The following is a 19,584-nucleotide window of genomic DNA, read 5'->3' on the forward strand; positions in this document are numbered from 1 at the left end:
TAATAGCTGTATGTAAACGTCTAGATCAGCTGTCCCCTTTTCTTTCTCTCTGTCTGTGACTGCTCGTAAGAGGAGCCCAAGCAGAGATTAGTGAAGCTCTGCACTGTTTTCCAAAAGAACAAAGCCATTTTATGGCCTTGCAGTTTGGGACAACTTCCCCTACCTTCTCTAAGAATGTGTGCGTGTGTGTGTGTGTGTGTGTGTGTGTGTGTGTGTGTGTGTGTGTGTGTGAGGGAGTCAGAGAGACAGAGAGTCTTTGAAAGACAGTTTGACCCCCCCTCCCTTTAACACATCTCCCAGGCTCTTGAAAGGCTAGTATGTGGTGTAAGCACAGTTGGGCACAGGGTACCATTCAGAACGCAGAGGAAGCCGCTGCCGCATTGCTCTGCTGCGCTGGCAGATTGGCCCTCGGCTGGATGTCACGGCTCCAGCGCGAGGCTCACCGTCTCCTCCTCATTCCTAGGCTTGGCTCACTGCAAGGTGGGCAAAAAGGGCACCTCCACCTCCCGGTGGGCCCTGCCATGTGGGTACCAGCGCTAGCGCGTTAGCACCCGGGCACAGGGTGGTCGTGTGACTTCTCTGCGTGTGTGAGAGATGGAGAGACTAATATAACGTTTATTTCACTGTTCAGTTGGAGTTGTATCACAGCCTTGCAGGCACGGTAGGAAGGACAGTGGGAAAGTCACAATGTCAAGCCCTCGCACACACCTAATGGAGCATCTTAGAGTCACAGCACTGCGGTCATCAGAGGAGCTGATTCTCAGAGACATGGTGGCATTTCACATCCCTAAAACTGACCGTCAGACTTGAGCGAATCAAACCCAAGCCCAGTTCCAACTGCAGGCAGAGCTGCTGGGAGCGATGAGAGAGTTTGCGTTTCCATGTCGTCTGTGCAACATTTAGACGGGTCGAATCTTTTTTACAAGCACCTGGAGAGCTGTAGTGAACCGCAGGCATCTGTTAACCGATGAGGAATTACAGCGGGAGGAAGAGTCTACTTTTGCTTTCTGGTGACGCAGTTTCATTTTTGCCTGTTTGCGCGGGCGCGCGCACACACACACACACACCCTTCTTGAAAAAGAAAGTATTCATATTCTGTTCATTTCTGATGCATAGACACTTTCACTGTTCAGCATATGAGCAAACAGAACTGTTCAGGATTGAGAAAGGTCTGGAACAGCGTCAAGATCGCTAACGGTGTTTCTCTGTCGTGTCGTCCAAGACCCGTAAATGAACAGGCCTCCGAAGATTTATTGGCGTAGTTCATCCCGTGCAAAAGCACTTATTACTAAAAACAGCACATTCATGAGACAAGGGTCACGGAGGACGCGGAGCAGGGATTTAGCAAAGTCCAAATGTTTAAACAGAAATACTACGAACAAACGCAGCGACGTCGTCTACGGGATCCACGTGCACTGGGACATGCCGTAGAGTTCAACTTAGAGCTCACCTCCGCACAAACGGAGCTGATCAGCTATAATGGAGCTGTGGGGACGAATAACGAAATAGTGGTACTGCAATCGAGTTATGACAAATTTAAATTACACTGAAATGACTGGAATTAGGGCCGTTTGTCACATTAAAAGAGCAATGTTTCCTCCCTCAACCAACGATTGCTACTCATATGATGAAACAGACAATATACTGACACCTAGTGGCCCGGACGTTTCAGAGATTATGTTGTAAATCTATTTTAAACACGGCCGCCTCCATGTGCGCGACCCGCTGTGGACATCCTGTGAACCACCATGAAACTACAAAGCAGTTTGATTCTTCATCTCATGTGAGCTGCACTTTATAGAAAATATTTTAAAGTAATAACTATTAACCTTCATAAATATTATTTGCTACTTTTTGGTGGTAAAAAATGACTTATAGCTCCTTTAAAGTTAACCGTTTTGGAAAGTCAGTGAACGTAAGGTTTGATTTAACTGCTGCTGGTGTGAAAGTGCCACGGTGACACTGCTTTAGATCGTGCGCTGCTCGACGGTTAACTGTGTTACAAAACGTTTTGGCACAGCTCCAAGAAAGCGATGCATTACGAAATTTGTTTCGGTTCCGCATAACAGAATCCCCTCATATAGGGGATTTGGGGGATCCCCTAATATCAACGCCAGCAAAAAGCTTTTAGTAAACGTCGATTTCTGATTTCTGTCATTTCTACATTCCATTCAAGGTAATTCCGCACATAATTGGACATAATTCAATACTGCGTGTAACCACCAGGTGGCAGCACTTTGTGAAGGGCAGTGTTTTGGTCTTGTGTGCTTCCTGTAATTATGTGTAATACACCTCTGTGTAGTATCTTATGTAGTGTCCTACACATGTGGTTATATGTGGCTTATCCATCTACTTCATCTACATTATGGTATCTATGTTTCTATACTAAAACCACGGCTATGAAAATGAATTCCTAAGTCTTCAGTTAGGCTGTGTCTAACGTCGTTTTCTGAAGTCAAAAGTTTTGAACTGAGTCCAAAACTAAACTTTGCTATTTAAATACGTTCATTCATTTATAGGTTTGGCCTTTCAATTGGTGGCAATAAGTTCTGTTGCTATTTCTCTCATAGGCCCTCTCACTCGCTCCCTGTTTTGCCAAAGTAATCTGTGTCATTAATCTCATTTTTTCTGTGTGTCAGCGTCATTAACATTAATTTGCAAGCTCATTAAAGCCAAACCTGTGTGGGTGTATGTGTGTTCACGCGGTTTACACCAGTTGAGAACCAACGCTTGCAGTGGCCTCTGTTAGTCCATGATTTGTTTGTTAGGGTAGACACAGGGCTTACATCGAGAGCACACATACATTCATCGACTTGCTGAATACATAAATGCTAAACCTTTGTTATCAGTTGATTATTGGCCTGTGCTCCTAAGTGCTTTCAAATATAACATTAATGTCGACTTTAAATGAAGAGAGAAATTTGATTTGTAAACGTAAAATGGCTCTTCTTTGCGACTCTGACTGAAAGAAGTACCTAACAGTTAGGCCAGGGTTTAGGCTCTGTGTGGTTAGGTCCCACTGCCGCCATGCTTAGACGTTCACATATGAAAAATAGCATGGCAACGGACCGGTGCAGACAGGCCCCTTTAACTCTGAAGGCAAGTAAACTTTGAACTCCAAGCTTCCTCTGACTTGGGGCTGCTTTGTTGTCACGACAGCGGTGTCACCTGAGCCACCCTACAGGTCCGGCCAGTTACAGCAGAGATGGTGAATATTTAAAAGGTGTGGCCCACCAGCCGCAGGTGTCCCACAAGCGCTGGTGCACGTAGGCTATGTGCGAATGAACGGGTGAGAGAGAGAAAGAGCGAGAGTCCGACAGGGAAAGAAAGAGAGAGAGAGAGAGAGAGAGAAAGAAAGAAAAAGTAAAGAAGGACAAAAATAGGAGAAGAAAAATAAAAGGTGTTTTAAGAAACCCGAACTACATAACACAGACGTTGCTGGAACTGGTTCACAAGCGCCCAGAATAATGGAGGGTGACATGAATGAGCAGGATGGAACATTCACCACCATCTCACTGGCTGAAGAGTCAGGTAGGGGCTCCCGACCGCCTGCCTGTGCTGGAGGAGCCGAGCAGAGACCAGTCTGACTTGTGCTTCAGTGCAGCTTCCGCTGGGATTAGAGAGAGAGACTGGCTCGGAGATGGTAGGGGGAAAAATCGGATAGATTTACAGCATTGTGCAATAAGATGTGTACACACACAAATATGTAAATACACACTCCAGTACAAAAGGCACGGTAACAACAAACAGTTGGGCTTTCCCAGTTGACTGAAACATGTCACGGGCATTAAGACGACCTGTGGGAATGTACTGGTGAATTAAGTTCAGTAACGTCTCCCAGTGAAAAGAGTCATGACATTTTCATGATTAATAAAATAAGAAAAAACAAATTAGAAGGAGGCTGTGGTGTATGGATGAAAAATGGTGTCCCTCCCTCCCTCCCTCCCTCCCTCACACACAATAAGCTGAAGAGCAGGGAATTTGCTGACTTTGCACACACAAAAGCCCTATGATAGTTTACTGCATGGCACAGTTTCACAAAGGCACCAGCAGACTCTCTCTCTCTCTCTCTCTCTCTCTCTCTCTCTCTCTCACACACACACACACACACAAAGGCATCAGCAGACTAGAGAGCAGCACAGGTTTTTCCTGCTCAAAATGCACGAGTGTGTGTTTGTGTGCGTTCCTGCCTGCAACCTGTGTAGTACTTTCAACATAACAGTTGCCTTAGTACATCCTTAGTGCATGTGGTTGCCTTGTTTGTTAATCATTAACCCGTTTAAAAGGATCGGTCACTGGTCACATATACACAGTGAAAGGTTTTCATGCCTGTTTTTATCAGAATACATGTAGCCAATAATCAACTGGTATAAAAGGCACACAAGCTAAAACACACACAGTGTATGCAATAAAAAAGAATAGTACGTTCCTGTCAATGGCCATTTTGCTCTGTGAAAGCGTTTATGAGACAGTATGAGAAACATGCATGACATTTTAGTCCTGAATGGTAATAGGGACATTTTCAGCCAGTTTTCCTCTCTACTCACCCCCCCCCCCCCCACCCTCTCTCTCACACACACACACACACACACACACACACACACACACACACACACACACACACACACACTTCCTCTCTCACTCTCACTTGGAACTCGTAGCAGCAGCATATGGGCTCTGCAGAGCCTGGAGTGGGTTAATCATCTTATCTGCCCAAACACTGCAACCTGCAACCTGCACGTGTTACAGCTCCTGCATGGGGAGCACATTACTGTTTAGGGTATGTCTTTGTTCATTCAATGCACTTGCCAGTGCTCACAGTTTCAAAAATAATCATAAATGATCTCACTTGGGTATAAAGAAAATATGACAAATTCCAAACCGTTTAGCCAATACATTATATAGACAATTTCTTTTGAAAAGAAAAATAGAACACGGAAATGTGTTAATTTTAAACATTTACAAAGTAAATAACCAACGGTTTGATCTCCGATGATGCTTCTGAAATACACTGTCTCCATCTACTGGATGTAATCGGCAAAAGCTGCCCCCCCCCCCCCTTCTCTCTCTCTCTCTCTCTCTCTCTCTCTCTCTCTCTCTCTCTCTCTCTCTCTCTCTCTCTCTCTCTCTCTCTCTCTCTCTCTGCTGTGTGTGTGTGTGTGTGGGATGATGAGGAGCTGTTGTCGTGACGTCATCGCGATGACGCTTCACCAGTCGGACATCCGCAGTGTTGGTATTTCCTACGTTAAGCCATTTCACTGAGATCAGATTTCTTTCTCTAACGATTGATAAGCGGTAAGCTGTATGTGTTTGTATGTCTCTGCGTTTGATTGTACTTTTCTATGTTGGCGCTTGGTAAAACACTGCAACACTTAGTTAGTGTTAGCCGGTTAGCTTAGCTTAGCTAAACTAGCATCAGCACTGTGTGTCTAAGATACGTTAGCTAGGCTAGCTGGTATAATACAGTTTGTTCCTGCAGCGTTCAGTGAATCTTGTGATGAATCGTATTTTGTCAAGGCAGCACTTTGGCATTTGTGCGGTCTGTGTTACTTTTATTAGCGATTAAAACAGTCATTTAAGCTGCTGGCTAGCTAGGGTAGCATGGCCTGCAGCTGTCAAACACAAACATGCAGTTATCTGGATTAGCTACGACTGCTCTGCTGGTTTTACTCGTGTAGTGAGTATTTGTTCATTTGTAAAGTGTTATCCTCATGCCGTCTGTAGTAGTGTTTAGTTAGACGTGTCAGTGTTAGGTTGTGCAGACCCAGCAACTGTCAGCAGGTGGACTAAAGTTGTGTTGGCCACCGTGGAGGATCTTTCACTTGTTTCTCCATCTAATCTGAAGCCAAAATGCTCCGCCGACCAGGCAAACGCACGACCGCAGCTCTGGCCATGTGCGCTTTCATGCTGGACAGTTTTGCGATGCATATTCATCATTCTGTCTGCCCATTTCAGCTGACAGTGTGACCGCAGCACTTCGTCCCAAAGCAGAGAGCCAATACTTCGCGATGAACTGTGACATGGATGGTAAATGACTGCACTCTTATCATTCTTAAGGGGGTTGTTGCGCAGAGTGGGTTTGCAGTTTTGTTTTTATGCGTTTGTCCCAACAAGGAGACATGGAGAATCAGGTTGAACTCGAGGAGAAAACGAGACTCATTAACCAAGTTCTAGAGCTCCAACATACATTAGAAGGTAAATGTTACAAATCAGAAAGTCCTCTCGGTATTCACGGTTTCTTACCGCTGCTCTTGGCCTCTCTGTTTTATCTCTCACTGGCACTCACAGCATGCTGACTGCACTCTTCCGACTCAGACCCATCCAGCAGTTTTTATAGCTTAGTCTTAGTAATGCAGTGTGTCAGTAATGCATCGCCATTCTAATGGATCCCATCTCCCTCCCTCACGCTCTTCTCTGCAAGACCTCTCTGCCCGGGTGGATGCGGTGAAGGAGGAGAACCTGAAGCTGAAATCGGAGAATCAGGTTTTAGGGCAGTACATAGAGAACCTCATGTCTGCCTCCAGTGTGTTCCAGACCACCGACACCAAGAGCAAAAGGAAATAAAACGTAGGGAACACGGTTCTTCCCCTTACAGAACCCCCCCCCCCCCCCCCCCCCCCCACACACACACACACCAAGGCCAGTACACATAACCCGTTTACTATTACTGGGTCCCTAATGTCTGCTCTGTCTTCATCATACACTCCTGTGCATAGACACACACTACCATGTTGAGCTCTGATTTTATTTGTGTTTTGTATATATTTTTCTCCTTTGCATGTCCATTCCATTCATTTATGGTACGTGCTGCTTGGGGCTGGTAACAGAGTGGCTAATACAGTGAGAGCTCTTTCTCTGGCTGGTAGCTGGCTGTTGTTTCTGAGTATTAATGGAGGCATTTTGCAGGCTGTGGTCAGATATCCACAGTCCTAATGCACATCAAACTCTCTGTGTGTCTTAGTGGCTACTCAACAACCAGTTTTCTCCTGACTGATGGACAAGTGCAGCATTTTTAAAATGCAGGACAGCAGTGTTTCGAGAGTAGTCCCAAAAAGACTGGCGCACTAATGTACTTCTCTCTTAAAACGTCCTTTTTTTTTGTACGTCATCGTGAAGCACAGGCCAAACGTGTTCTGCAGCACAGATCATGTCATGTTGGGCTGTAATATGTTATGAAAACGCATGAAGCCCCATATGTATTATTTCATAGAGATACGCATGATGTAAACTGATAACAGGGAGGAGTAAATGAACCACAGTGAAGATCTGTCTTGGTCCATAAAGTCATGTGACCTGCCGCAGTACTCTTATTTAATACTAACAGTTTGTGTTACAAACTGGGCTTAATGGGAGGAAGGTGGAAAGGGAACAGTACTTTGGCTTTATGGACAGTAAGATTTAAAAACAAGTATTGAGGCTCAACCCATGAAAGAACACTCGGCCTTGAAGATGCTGGGTAATAGAAATGGGCTTGCCTTACTCTTACTGTTAACAACACAGTGATATTGATCCGTGGGAGCGCTCTGGCGCCACTGGTGTATTTCCGTATTTGCAGACCCGGCACGCTGTGTAGGTCTTGCGACCTGTACATCGCGTTCACAAAACATAGGCAGCAAATTGGAACTTTTATTACACTGATGTACTAAATGACACCTATTGAACAAAATGTCATAAGGTAGTTGAGAAAATTAGACTTAAGAGGTTCTGTGATATTAAAACACTGCCTAAGGATGGAGAAATATTATAGTTTAGCCTCCCCAAAGTCTGCATTACCCAGAAAGGGGGTGAGGGGCAAAATTCATTTACTATCTCCACTCATAATTAGATAGTATAGTATGAACAACCCTTGTCCTAAACAATATCATGTTATTTATTTTAATGTAATTAAATATTGTATGTTAACATTTCTCAAGTATAAACTTGTGTCCACACCTTCAATGTAGATACTGCCTTGTGTGTAAAATAAATTGTATTACTACTATGCCTTCAACATTTGTTTTAATAAACTTTTTGCTTTTGCATATTTGTATATATACACTGGTGTTTTGTATTAAATATTTATTTAAGAGCAAATGTTCAGTTTACAAACATGTAAACAAAAAGCTGCCTTTGCATGGCAAAACTACAAGAAAAGGGGGGAAAAGCAAAAAATGTTGCATTGTTCAAGACAAACATTTGAAAACTCAAAACTAAACTTGTCCTACTAGTGAGTTGAGGGCTTGCATGAAGTGAGACTGTATTCGCATGCACTAATCGCTGTTTCCCCCTGTATATACTGATCATGACCTGGATCTTGAAATCGCTTTTGAATTGTTAGAATTTACGATTTTCTTGCTTTTCCTTCTTTACCTTAGACAACTAAACTAACATTTTGGTCAAATGTATTGTGAATGCCGATTCAGACTACATGTCAAGCTCTCTCACTCGAGTTGTGGCTAAACAGAAAGCAAGATCTTTAAATGTCCTATGTCAAACTCAGTTTAGCTGCATCATTTTACAAACAATAAATATATTCAGTGCACTTCTTTTGATCAACAAAGATAAACAAAATCTAAACAGACAAAACTGGTGGTGACATTTTAAATAACTTAACAATTTCTTAAAATATTCTTGAACATTCTCATATTCTCATATTTCTTCCTAAAACACCCTTATGTCACAGTTCTTAAGCTTAAATAGTAAAAACTGGCGTCAAAGCTACCCCCTTCAAAAACATCAGACTGAAAATGCAGCAGTTTTGAGGGTACAGCTAAACCTGACCCAAAAGTAGTAGTGGAGAGGAAGACTTTGAACTGGAAGGAACAGGGGGAGGAGCTCCAGTGAAGGAGCCAGGGGGGAGGAGCTCCAGTGAAGGGGCCAGGGGGGAGGAGCTCCAGTTGACTTTGCAAAGCCAGGAGCATGCAGCATCTAGAAGGCCGGGAGGGTAAGAAACAGAGAAAAGAGGGCAGAGGGCACGAGTGGAAGGAACAAGGCCCGTCAGTCCTTACGTACTCCTCTCTTTCTCACAGCCTGTTTGTGTCCGCTGCCCTGAAGCCCCTCATCGGCATCCTTCATCTGCAGGAGTGACACCAATTCACACGCTTACGTTTTGGTAAGAAGCAAACGGTTTATTTCAGGTCATTTGCTGGCACCGAGCTCACACTGTCCAGTCTTAAGCAGCCTTACCTCATCATCTGACGCTGTGTCGTTTGACTTGCTAGGCTCCTCTTCTTCCTCCTCCTCTTCCTCTCTGTCCTGCTCCAAAGATTCGTCTCCTGCTGTGTTGCTCTCCTCTCCAGTCCTGATCTCATCCTGAGCTGAACGACAGAGACAGAAAACTTACAGCCATAACAAGGAGTGCTCAAGAACTATTCCAAAAAAAAAAAAAAAAAAAAAAAAAAAAAGTTTCCTCCATGGTCAGACTTGACCACTCTCTTTTTACTGACCACTGAGTCCAGGAGCCTCTGGCGACTTGCCTCCGTCCTCTTCCTCCCCTTTATCCTGTTCTTCCTCCTCGTCGTCATCTTCCTCGTCCTCTTCTACATCTTGCGTCTTGGGCGGGTCAATTTTCTTATAGATGTAATCATTATCAGCCTTCTGTAGCACAGAAAGACCAGGTAATGGAAGCAGGGAAAGAAGGAAACAGAAGAGAGCCCAGCTCTCATGCACAGAAACAGCAGACGGAATAATGAGAAATAATAATAATAATTTACAGGGAACGTTTACATTTTTCTTGTGGGTAATTGCAGGTGGAGGCTTCATTCAGGAAAACATGAGAACCTCAAGTGTTGGAAATATTTACCTTTTAAATTAATATTATACTATGAGCATCACAGTTTTCTGTTCCTTCCGATTAGGACCCACAGTGTGCCCACTCCCCTACTGGAGGAGTCCTGACCAAGCTCAATGAGGTGTTACTGACTAGCAGGTAAGGCAGAATCAGGTGTCAAGAGGGAGAAAATCAGAAAGTGTGGGTCCACAGTAATGACCATGTCCGAGGGGGGTTCTGGCTCACCTTAGGCCAGCAAAATAGCACAGCCAGCCCCACTGGCAGCCCCACAGTGAGGGCATAAACCACCCACAACCACGGCCTTTCCTCTGCTGCTAGGGCAAGCTGACTGAACACTCCTGGCTAAGAGAGAGAGAAGACAAAGGTTTGTACAACAGCCTGACATCAGTATGCAACAACTGTAACATAATCTAACAGTATTAATAGCTAAATTAAATAAACTTGCCACCAGATCCCAGGCTGATTGTGTTCTACATGCATGTGCTCACCTCATTGGCACTAGCCACCAGTTTCTTGAGTCCCCAGCTGTCTGCAGCCCAGCGATCTGCCACCTCTTTGTCTGCAGTGATGAGGAAGTTGTCAAAGTAGATGTCAGAAGTCATGGACCACAGCTCAAGCCCCACAGCCTTGAACGATGCCATCTTGTATGGCTCCAGATCCTCAAAATAGTCTGGGTTCTGAATCTTACGGGGACTCCACACACCCTGTATGGACACATGCCACCTCAGCCAATCAAGGATCGTTTTAACAAACTTAAACCTAAAACAAACTAGAATTATCTAAACTACACTTGAGTTAATTATATTAGCCTCTAAAACATATGCATACAGAACAATGTTACTCAAAAGTAGCAAGTGTTACATATGCAAGTCTGCATTACAGCAAGATGCTTGAAAAATACATTAACGTTACACATTTCAATGTCGTGGATGTCCTTTTAATACCTTCCATGCAGGCTTTAGCTCATGCGTTGCCAAACAGTTTGTAGTTTCATCTAGTCCTTCATCAGTGGTCTGCTACTAACCATTGCTGGCTGAATCTTTTTGGGATGGTATGCATGCAGTGACACTAATGTGTAAAACCTACAGCACCACCACTGTCTTATAAACTTGTGCCAGCTTAATACCCACAATTCCACCATGTCAGTATTAATACTGTGCTGAGAATGGGCCACCACACCAATCACATCTGGTCAGCAGAGGGCCTGTGTTCAGAAACTGACCAATGTCTGAGAGGGTGAAAGGTGGCTGATGAATTGCATTTGACAGCATGCAGACTGTCGTAGAAGACTTAGAAAACATAAGGCATCCCTAATTAATCAGACAAACAGCACAAGGTCAAGGCTGGTGTTTGTAATAAAGTGAGTGGAGAGTGAACAATCACAGATGGACGTCTGTATGTATGTGTCTAAATGGGTCTTAGAAATTAAAAGGACCTCAGTGAATGCAACCATTCCAAAAAAAAAAAAAAAAAAAAAAATAATGAAAAAAGACATGAAAGGTGAAATGTTCTTTACTATTTTTTGGTCTGTGCTTTTACTCACTCAGGGTTAACCACATCTAGCATGTGGGGTCAGTGAGTGACCCTTACTTGTGTCGTTTTAACCACCCATGTGTCATGTGAGCCCTCCATTCTCCAAGCCCTCCAGGGAGCAGTACCTGATAGTTGGGGTTGTCTATTAGAGGAGCCTTCCACTTGCCCTTGTACTTGGGGTTATTGATCACGGGGGTTTTCCACTCGCCGCACCCTGGTGCAGTCTGACACGCCGGGTTGGACACCTGCGGCGGCTCCCATTCTCCATCCATCTCCTCATCCCTGACAGAAGAAAAGCATCCAGGTCATCAGAGGTTAGCTCCACTAAACTAAAACACCACGCGAGTACGCGGAGGAACGCCCACAGCCAGTTTTTAACGAGCAATGCTGCAACATGAACAAACCATTTAACCCCTAGCTGTGTCTGGTTAAATTTCATACCCGATGGTATACTCAAAAGTGTCGTTCGCATTATAAAGGCCTAGACATGGTAGGGTGTAATCCATGAAGAGATTACCAGTCTTCAGGTTTCTCTGCTGTAGGGTCTGGCACAAACTCGGGTTCATCATCCAGCCAGCCTTCCGGCTTCATCGCAGTCGGATCCGGCACCATCGCTGGAGCGTCTTCATCCCTAACGAGAGACAGATGTTCACGGAAAATGTACATGTTTCTATGAAAATCTGGATAAAAGAGAAGATGAAACACTTTGATGTCAATATTCTACAAGCTAAAAGTTACCCCACTGTGTGTCCTTAATGCCCCCTTCAACTCTCTAAATACCGTTGCTCTTGACCCAAATGAATACGACCTTACCAGTCATCGGGCTTGACTGCTTCAGGGTCAGGGATCTTGGCTCTCTCATCCCAGTCCTCTGGCTTGGTGTCTTTGGGATCATCAATCTCTTTAGGGGGATTTACTGGTGGGACCACGTCCGTTAGCAAGCTTCCTTTGCTAACACTGGATTGGTCGATAAACATCTCGTAGCTGTTGTCCGGGTTCAGAACTGATTAAGACAAATAAGCAAATACCAAAAATTAAAAAAAGATGTGTAATTTGTAATTACATAGTATTAAGATTAATTTTACGTGCATCTATATGAATTCACTGTTATACCAAATCCAATGTAAACCCTAATCAAATAATTTTATTCAGATTTATTTAAATTCGTTTTCTTCATACTTTTTTTGTACCATTCCTTTTAAGCTGTGCATTCAGTGTCTATAAAATAACTTATCCATGAAATAGTAGCGAAAGCACACACCAAGAGTGTAGAGATGAGTCTTCTTGTCAGAGTACACCTTCCTAAGGTCTGTGTCAGGACGCTTGGCATGTTTCTCCTCAAAGTCTCCATTTATAGGGCTCTTGTGTCTGAAGATGAAGTGAAGTTTATAGTCTTCTCCACACTTATCTGGTCCAAACATGATAGTGTATGGGGTCCGGTCATGAAACTGCTCCTGTAAGTCCAAGGTCAAGATTCACTATCCCTGAAGTTGTTTAGTTTGGGTCTTGTGTTTTTTTCAGTTTGTAAAACTGTGAGCAGACATACCAAATCCAAGCTGGGAGAATCAGACAGCAACTTGATATAGGCACCACCACAGTCAATGCCATCTTGAAAATTGACTTCATACCTAACAGAAGTGAACAGGTAGGAGAAAGAGACACTCCTCAAATTCACCTTAACTTCTTTGTTTCACTGCTAGTACAAAATCCTGCTTATTTTTACCCAGATATTTTGAATGGTTTGTTGAACACCATCAGACCATCAGACTGGATTTGTCATTTTCGGTGACAAGGCATTTTAATACTGTAAATCTGTTTGCATCGCCAGTTATTGCTATGGCAGCAATGAAGTTAAGAAACTCAAAGAAAAATAACTGATCTACACTCTTGGAACTTTAAAGCCCCATGGACTGAATGTTATGATTTACATTTACAGCATTTAGCTGATTTAAACATCAAATTTTTCATATATATAAACTGGTTCCTACTAATTCATAAGCACTTTGCTTGCACAGATGATGAAGGACATCCTATTTCTGTGGAAACTTTGTGTACTTCACTACACTTCTGAATCTCTCCACGCACGCACGCACTTTGGTAGACACCTTTGGTCAGATACTCATAGAACTGCTTTGCAGTCTCTGTGAAAAAAACATATCTTCATGCTAGCATCAGCGTCAAGAATACTATCAGACTAACGTCCTAGCTAAAGTGGGAAAGAGAGGAGTCAAAAGGTGTTTTTAAGTGCATAAATGCATCTCGGTAAAGAGGTCAGTCTTTGAAGTCAGTCAGCGTATGCTGTAGGCTGAACAAAGAGGGATATGTAAATGAAATTATTTTTCATGACATCAGAGGAGTAGTGATTTCAAAATGGTCTAATTTCCGCAAAATAGATTCCTTCTATAGACGATAGGATATTTATGACATACATATCATAATTATCGTAACAGCAGACCACATTGTTTGAAGCCCTGTTGTTCACAAGGACATATGAAAGAATAAATTACTTACTGATTAGTTTTATCACATTTGGAAGATACTGAAACATCTTTCAGTCCACTAGTATAAATATTTTATCTATTATGCAAGCATTCCATTTAACTTTTATTGACCTTTATTGTTTTATTATGACCCGATATACTCTTGTTGGTGTGCAAACTATAAAATCAGACCTAATTGTACAGACTGTGTCTATGCATCAGATGACATGCTTAAAAAAAAAGAAAAGAAAAAGTCTTTCTAATATGCACTGACAAAGACTTATCTAGGACAGCACACATAGTAGCCCCCGTCCATATGTGCGGGGGACAGATTCCTGTGGGAGCGTGAAACCATAAATAGTAGCGAACCTTAATAAATAAATAAATAAATAAATAAATAAATAGATAAATAAATAAATAAACAAACAAACACACACACACACACACACAATAACCTTTATCATGGTTATGTATATATGTAAATTAGGGAGAAAGTCATTAACAACAATACATTTATCATTGGTTATTATCACAATATACTGTAAAAAGTGAATGTGGTCTCTCTCATTTATTGCACTTTAAATTATTCAGCATGGATATACTGGACAAACAGATAATTAACAAACTGAGTAGGAACAGCATGAGATTTCACCACGCTACTCAGTGACACAATTTAACTTAAGGATTGTTTATTGTAGGCCACAAAGACGCCCACTAACGTACACACCTTCAAATCTCAAACTAGATGTTGTGTGGCTTGTCTGTCAGATAAATACTGACTGGCTATCTGGTGGGGTGGTGTTGTGGCTGGTCACAAGACCTAAACAATACTAAATTGAAAATAAAATGGAAGTCTGAGGATTGGCTGAAGAGGTATGGTGTTACACACATTCTCAAAATATGGCCACAGGTCACCTTCAATTAAACTGTAAACATTCAAATCCTTAGTTTCCCCAGTATTCCCCTTCTTTGATGAATTCTGTACAGGGATACTATTGAGACGGAGACTTTCTTCTTCACGGCTCGTTTACGGAGTCTGGTTGGATGCTGCCTCCTTGTGCACAGATTCGTTTGCTCACACCTGTGCAAACGTCTGCGTGCGACACCCACACATGTCCTCAGACACAGCCTCCCCACTCCACACAGGCGCTGCTTTGGCCATCATCCCTGTTTTCAAAAAGCCCCACTACCCTCTCATGCCCAGTTTAAACTCTCGTTGATTTTACCCCAACATCAGGTTGCTATGGTAATCATAATTAAGAAATCCACTTACTGGACGACGAGCGGCCTGTCCTCGAAGACGTACGGTTTATTCAGAAGAGCTGCGATGGCGTGATGCTTTGCACGCGACTTCAGGACCAAACCCAGATCACCAGGTACTCTGTTCTCTTTGAGGGCCTCGACCTCCCACCTGCCTGAAAGCACATAGTAACACACACATTAGGCCTGATGAAAACACACCATTACAACAGGAGAATTTAGTCTGATAGGCTTCTGTGAAAAGTGCTATGCCCTCCTAAGTCATACTTCTTAAAACAGAAAACAATTTAAAAAAATAAAAATAAATAAAAAACTAAAAGAAACTTTCCCAAAGAAATAATGTATTTAAAACTAATGTGTGATATTCATACTGTTAGTAGAAACAGTAAATTTTGGTGTTAAATTTGATACCCAAATTATATACACATACTTTATTAATACATTTACTCTAAGTTATTGAACAAATGTCTTAAGAGTAACACAGCAAAGAAGAGAAGAAAAACCCTCCAACTGATCCACTAATGTACATGTATAGCATATGGTGTTGGACTAAAAGTAATCGGATGGTTTATTTTATACGGTTAATATTTCCATCTGAGCATGTGGCTGATGAAGCTGAGTGGTTAAGGTACTCGACTCAGTGGTAAAGGTACTTGACTTGTAATCAGAAGGTTGCCAGTTCAAGCCCCACCACTGCCAAGCTGCCACTGTTGGGCCCCTGAACAAGGTGCTTAACCCTCAATTGCTTGATAAAAGTGTCAGCTAAAAGGACTAGTCAGTGGTTGTGGCTGAGGAGAGCACAGGGTAGCTGGGGAAATGCATTATAAAGGTGGAATGGCTGAGGTTCATGGAGGACTGGGCAATGGATTGTTACCGATAAAAGGCTTGATATCAGATTGTACTTTAAAATATGCTTTTTGAAGAAATTGTCACGTCTAATATGAGACCACACATTTCCGGTGGCACTGAGCATTCATCAACAGTGTCAGTGGTGTATGGCCTTAGTAACTGGGGAAGCCAGAATGGACTTGCTGTGTTGGGGAATGCTTGGTAGACCAGTAGGTAAAATCCATATGAAAATGGAGGCACTGAGTAAGCATTAACGGTGTTGTGGTACAACCTTTAGTCTTTGGGCAGGCCAATATGAGTAATACATGTTAGGAAGTGATTGGTTGGTTTAAGGTAGTGCAGTGGATAAATATAGGATTAACTCTGCGGTAGTGGTTGGTGTAGTGCGCAAGGCCTGTGTAGAACTGGTAGCACTGAGCATGCATTTACAATGTGGGCTGGGTAGTTTTAGTCACCAGGGAGGCCAAAGTGGATTTATGTCTAAAGAGGTGTATGTGATGTATAAAAGAAAGCTGGGGGGGATGCCAGACCTCATTGCTGAGCCTTCTGAAGGTATTGCTTAATTCAGCAAAACACTGACGAAGGGAGATGATGCCCGTGAAGAGCTTGCAATGCTGTTCTATCATAAAATGAGTGAAACCGTGTGAAATTCTAATGGTTTGGTACGCAGGATATTTGACATCTTATCCAGTGTATCATTACAGTTGTGGTGCTAGCAATAGGGAAAAAACAAATCAACAACACATACATCATAAAAGCAGCCACCCAATATACTCTGTAAAAACTCACCATCATACTTAGCAATATCTTCATCAGCATCCTCCTTCATTGTCTTAGACTTTGCCCATCTGTACAATATTTTAAACACAGGATTGTAATATAAAATGGATGTGTCATTTACGTGCACTGTAAAATGCGAAGTCTCTGCCTCCCTGGTACACTTAGCCTAGATTATTCCAAACAAATCTTTCTCAAAACTCTTAATGGCATTAAAAGCACTAGTCAGTGATAAATACTAGTTTTTCAAATGGTTAATGCTGATTTGTTTTAGAGAGCTGTCACCATTAACTGCGATAAGGCTGATATTAGATTGTACTTTAAAATAAGCTATTTTAAGAAGTAAAACCAACTTAACACTAAAATTATAAAATGCTATAAATTACCATGCAATTTATACAAACTGCAACTGGCACTGTCAAGTAAGAAATAAAAAACAAAGTATAAAATATTATATTAAATATAAAATATTCCCACAAGACTACCACTTGGTCCTTCCATACAAAAACAAGCCTAAAATATACACCATGTTGCTTTTCCTTAATTTGTAGACATCATTATGAATAGGCTACTGCTTCATAGAACCATTCCACACAGCTAAAAATAAGTAGTGTGTCACGTTTTATACACATACAGTAGGATTTCCATGAACATTTCATCTGCACAGGTTACCCACTGGGATCTAGCAGTAGCCCAATTCTTTGACACTATTTTAAAAATGTAGGTGGCTATATTTCACCGATTTCTATTCCTGAATGGGTTCTGGGCTTGAGATTGCATGAGTAGAGCTTACTTATGTAACTACTGCAAGGTGAGAACCTGATTTCTCCACCCCTTTACACTTTAATAGACATTTGAAGTAGCACATCATCCTGGTTGGTGTCATGCCCTTATTAGGAACTCCCGAGTTACTGTGGGACACTGTAGCTAAAATTAAACATGTAAAATAGAAAACTAATGAGGTCATGATGTTGTAAATAAAAGTGGCTTTTAACTGTGATATTATTTTTATTTTATATTGAGGTGTCACTGTACCTGCTGAGGGATCCATCATCAAATGACTCTGAGAAAAACACTTCTCCAGTTGGAACAGGAGTCTTATATGTCACCTGTGTAGTTCAAAGACATATGAAGGACATAAGCAGAAGTATTAATACACCTAGATGATCTACTTTTATAATTTAGACATAAACCTGATGATAATAATCCAATGCAATTTACAAACATTATCTTCAAATATGTACTGCAAATATAACATGCACTGAGCTAGAACTAATGTTCTTACTAACAAAACTTTACTTACTAACTTTACTTACTAACAAAAGCTTTAACCTCTGACCTGGAAGGACACATTGGCGTCAGCTTTTATTTCACTACTGTCTGTCTCCGAGTCCACTTCTCCATCCTCCACCTCCTCCTCCTGTGTCCATGTCACCATGGCGACTGAAAGCAGCACCAGACACGTCCAACCCCACCGCAGCTTCATCTGCACTCCGACACAGAAAGAACCGAAGAGCCACTTAAGTGCCCTATACTCCCGTAGTTCATGCAAGACCATACTGGCGAGGGGACAGCGCCCAGCATAATGAGCTGTTCTATAAACCGAGTGACAGCTGTATGGTGCCACACAAGTTAATTACCAAGCTAATTATTGTCACATTCGTGACATTTTGAAAGCGATACAAAATTACACAAATTTTGCAGTTATTGGGTTACTACTTCTGCAAATGTAATTTATAAAGTTGGTGTGCGAAAGGACTAGCTTCCTACATAAGCTAGCCAGATAGCTAGAGTAGCAAGATGGCTAACTAGCTAATAACGTTACCACTCACGGACGAAGCTATACAACGCTCTTTTAAAATTCGAATATATAATACTTAACCCGATTGTAAGGGGCGAGGAAGAGACTCATAGATTTATAGTTTTATAGGTTAATTCATACATATTATTTTTATGTTTCTGTCATGAGCCACATAATTAGCTAACCGCTATATTAGCGAGCTATCTTAGCTACCGAGCTGTTCTCAAGAGCCTCTTTCGCCAAAACGTAGTCTATAATATCCTGTCAGTATAGATTCAAATACACACCTTTCCATTTTATTTAGATAGCTACAATAGTGTCTTGTACAGGTGAATATAAAGTATTTATTAAATCTGTAGTAAATGTTTGTAAATATAAAGGCTGGACTAACGGTCAACGGTTAAGGCGGTTAGCGTTACAACTCCTATCAGGCTCTTCGTGATGATGCTAAGATAAGATTAACCTCTTCGTAAGTGTGTGGGGTTTTATTTTGAACAACAAACTATGTACAAGTCTTTTTCCTCACTCACCTTTTTAAAGCTGAATGATTATTTTTTCAAAGCCTCGGTTCACTATATGTTTAACTGCCGTCCCGCTGTGGATGAAGTAACGTTAGCGAGGAACGCAGAAACTGATCCACAGAGCTACAGAACCTTCGCGTCCATCCAAAATAAAAGATACTTCCGCTTACAGCTGTCAAAATACAAGACGGGGATAAAATATGTGAAGATCTCTACAGCTGAGTAAGTGGATAAGATATCCACATCTGAATAAAGAAATTACCAAAGTGTCTGCCTCTCACTACTCTGCGATGTGTTTTTCATTTGCTCTTCTTCTTCTTCTTCTTCTTCTTCTTCTTCTTCTTCTTCTTCTTCTGATTATTATTATTATTATTATTATTATTATTATTATTAGTTGATTGCAATATTTAAATCAACTCAGTAGGCTTTAAAAATGTTTTGTCTGTTAATTCTGGAAACTGATTTACTTGCCTTTATGTGGGTTGAAAGATCAAGACTTTAAAGATGTCCACAAGAGAATAGCATGAAAGAAATGGATGCTGAAAAATGTATACAATAAACCAGAAATGAGTAAAAAGAACAATTCAGAACATC

General features: G+C 41.8%; 2 protein-coding genes across 4 annotated transcripts; one reads left to right on the forward strand and one right to left on the reverse strand.

Moving 5' to 3' along the window:
- The first annotated feature begins 5,169 nt into the window (after positions 1-5,169).
- Positions 5,170-6,967, forward strand: scoca (short coiled-coil protein a). Of its 3 annotated transcripts, none has more exons than XM_027027466.2 (4): positions 5,170-5,295; positions 5,956-6,027; positions 6,115-6,195; positions 6,422-6,967. In XM_027027466.2, the coding sequence occupies exons 2-4, from the start codon at positions 6,009-6,011 to the stop codon at positions 6,562-6,564; spliced, it is 243 nt and encodes an 80-aa protein (XP_026883267.1). In that variant the 5' UTR covers positions 5,170-5,295; positions 5,956-6,008; the 3' UTR covers positions 6,565-6,967. The 3 variants fall into 3 exon arrangements, with proteins under 3 accessions (XP_026883267.1, XP_026883268.1, XP_035387435.1); XM_027027467.2 differs by having other exon boundaries at positions 6,118-6,195; XM_035531542.1 differs by lacking the exon at positions 6,115-6,195.
- A 1,076-nt stretch (positions 6,968-8,043) lies between these two features.
- On the reverse strand, positions 8,044-19,140 carry clgn (calmegin). The gene is made up of 15 exons (XM_027027465.2): positions 19,000-19,140; positions 18,008-18,154; positions 17,704-17,777; positions 16,681-16,739; positions 15,056-15,197; positions 12,849-12,930; positions 12,564-12,756; positions 12,116-12,305; positions 11,820-11,933; positions 11,428-11,584; positions 10,258-10,473; positions 9,995-10,111; positions 9,426-9,576; positions 9,166-9,296; positions 8,044-9,054 (listed from the first exon to the last, which is right to left on the reverse strand). The coding sequence occupies exons 2-15, from the start codon at positions 18,152-18,154 to the stop codon at positions 8,977-8,979; spliced, it is 1,851 nt and encodes a 616-aa protein (XP_026883266.2). The 5' UTR covers positions 19,000-19,140; the 3' UTR covers positions 8,044-8,976.
- Positions 19,141-19,584: the final 444 nt, after the last annotated feature.

The sequence above is a fragment of the Electrophorus electricus genome, chromosome 11 (genome assembly GCF_013358815.1).
Source record: "Electrophorus electricus isolate fEleEle1 chromosome 11, fEleEle1.pri, whole genome shotgun sequence".
Lineage (NCBI taxonomy): Eukaryota > Metazoa > Chordata > Actinopteri > Gymnotiformes > Gymnotidae > Electrophorus > Electrophorus electricus.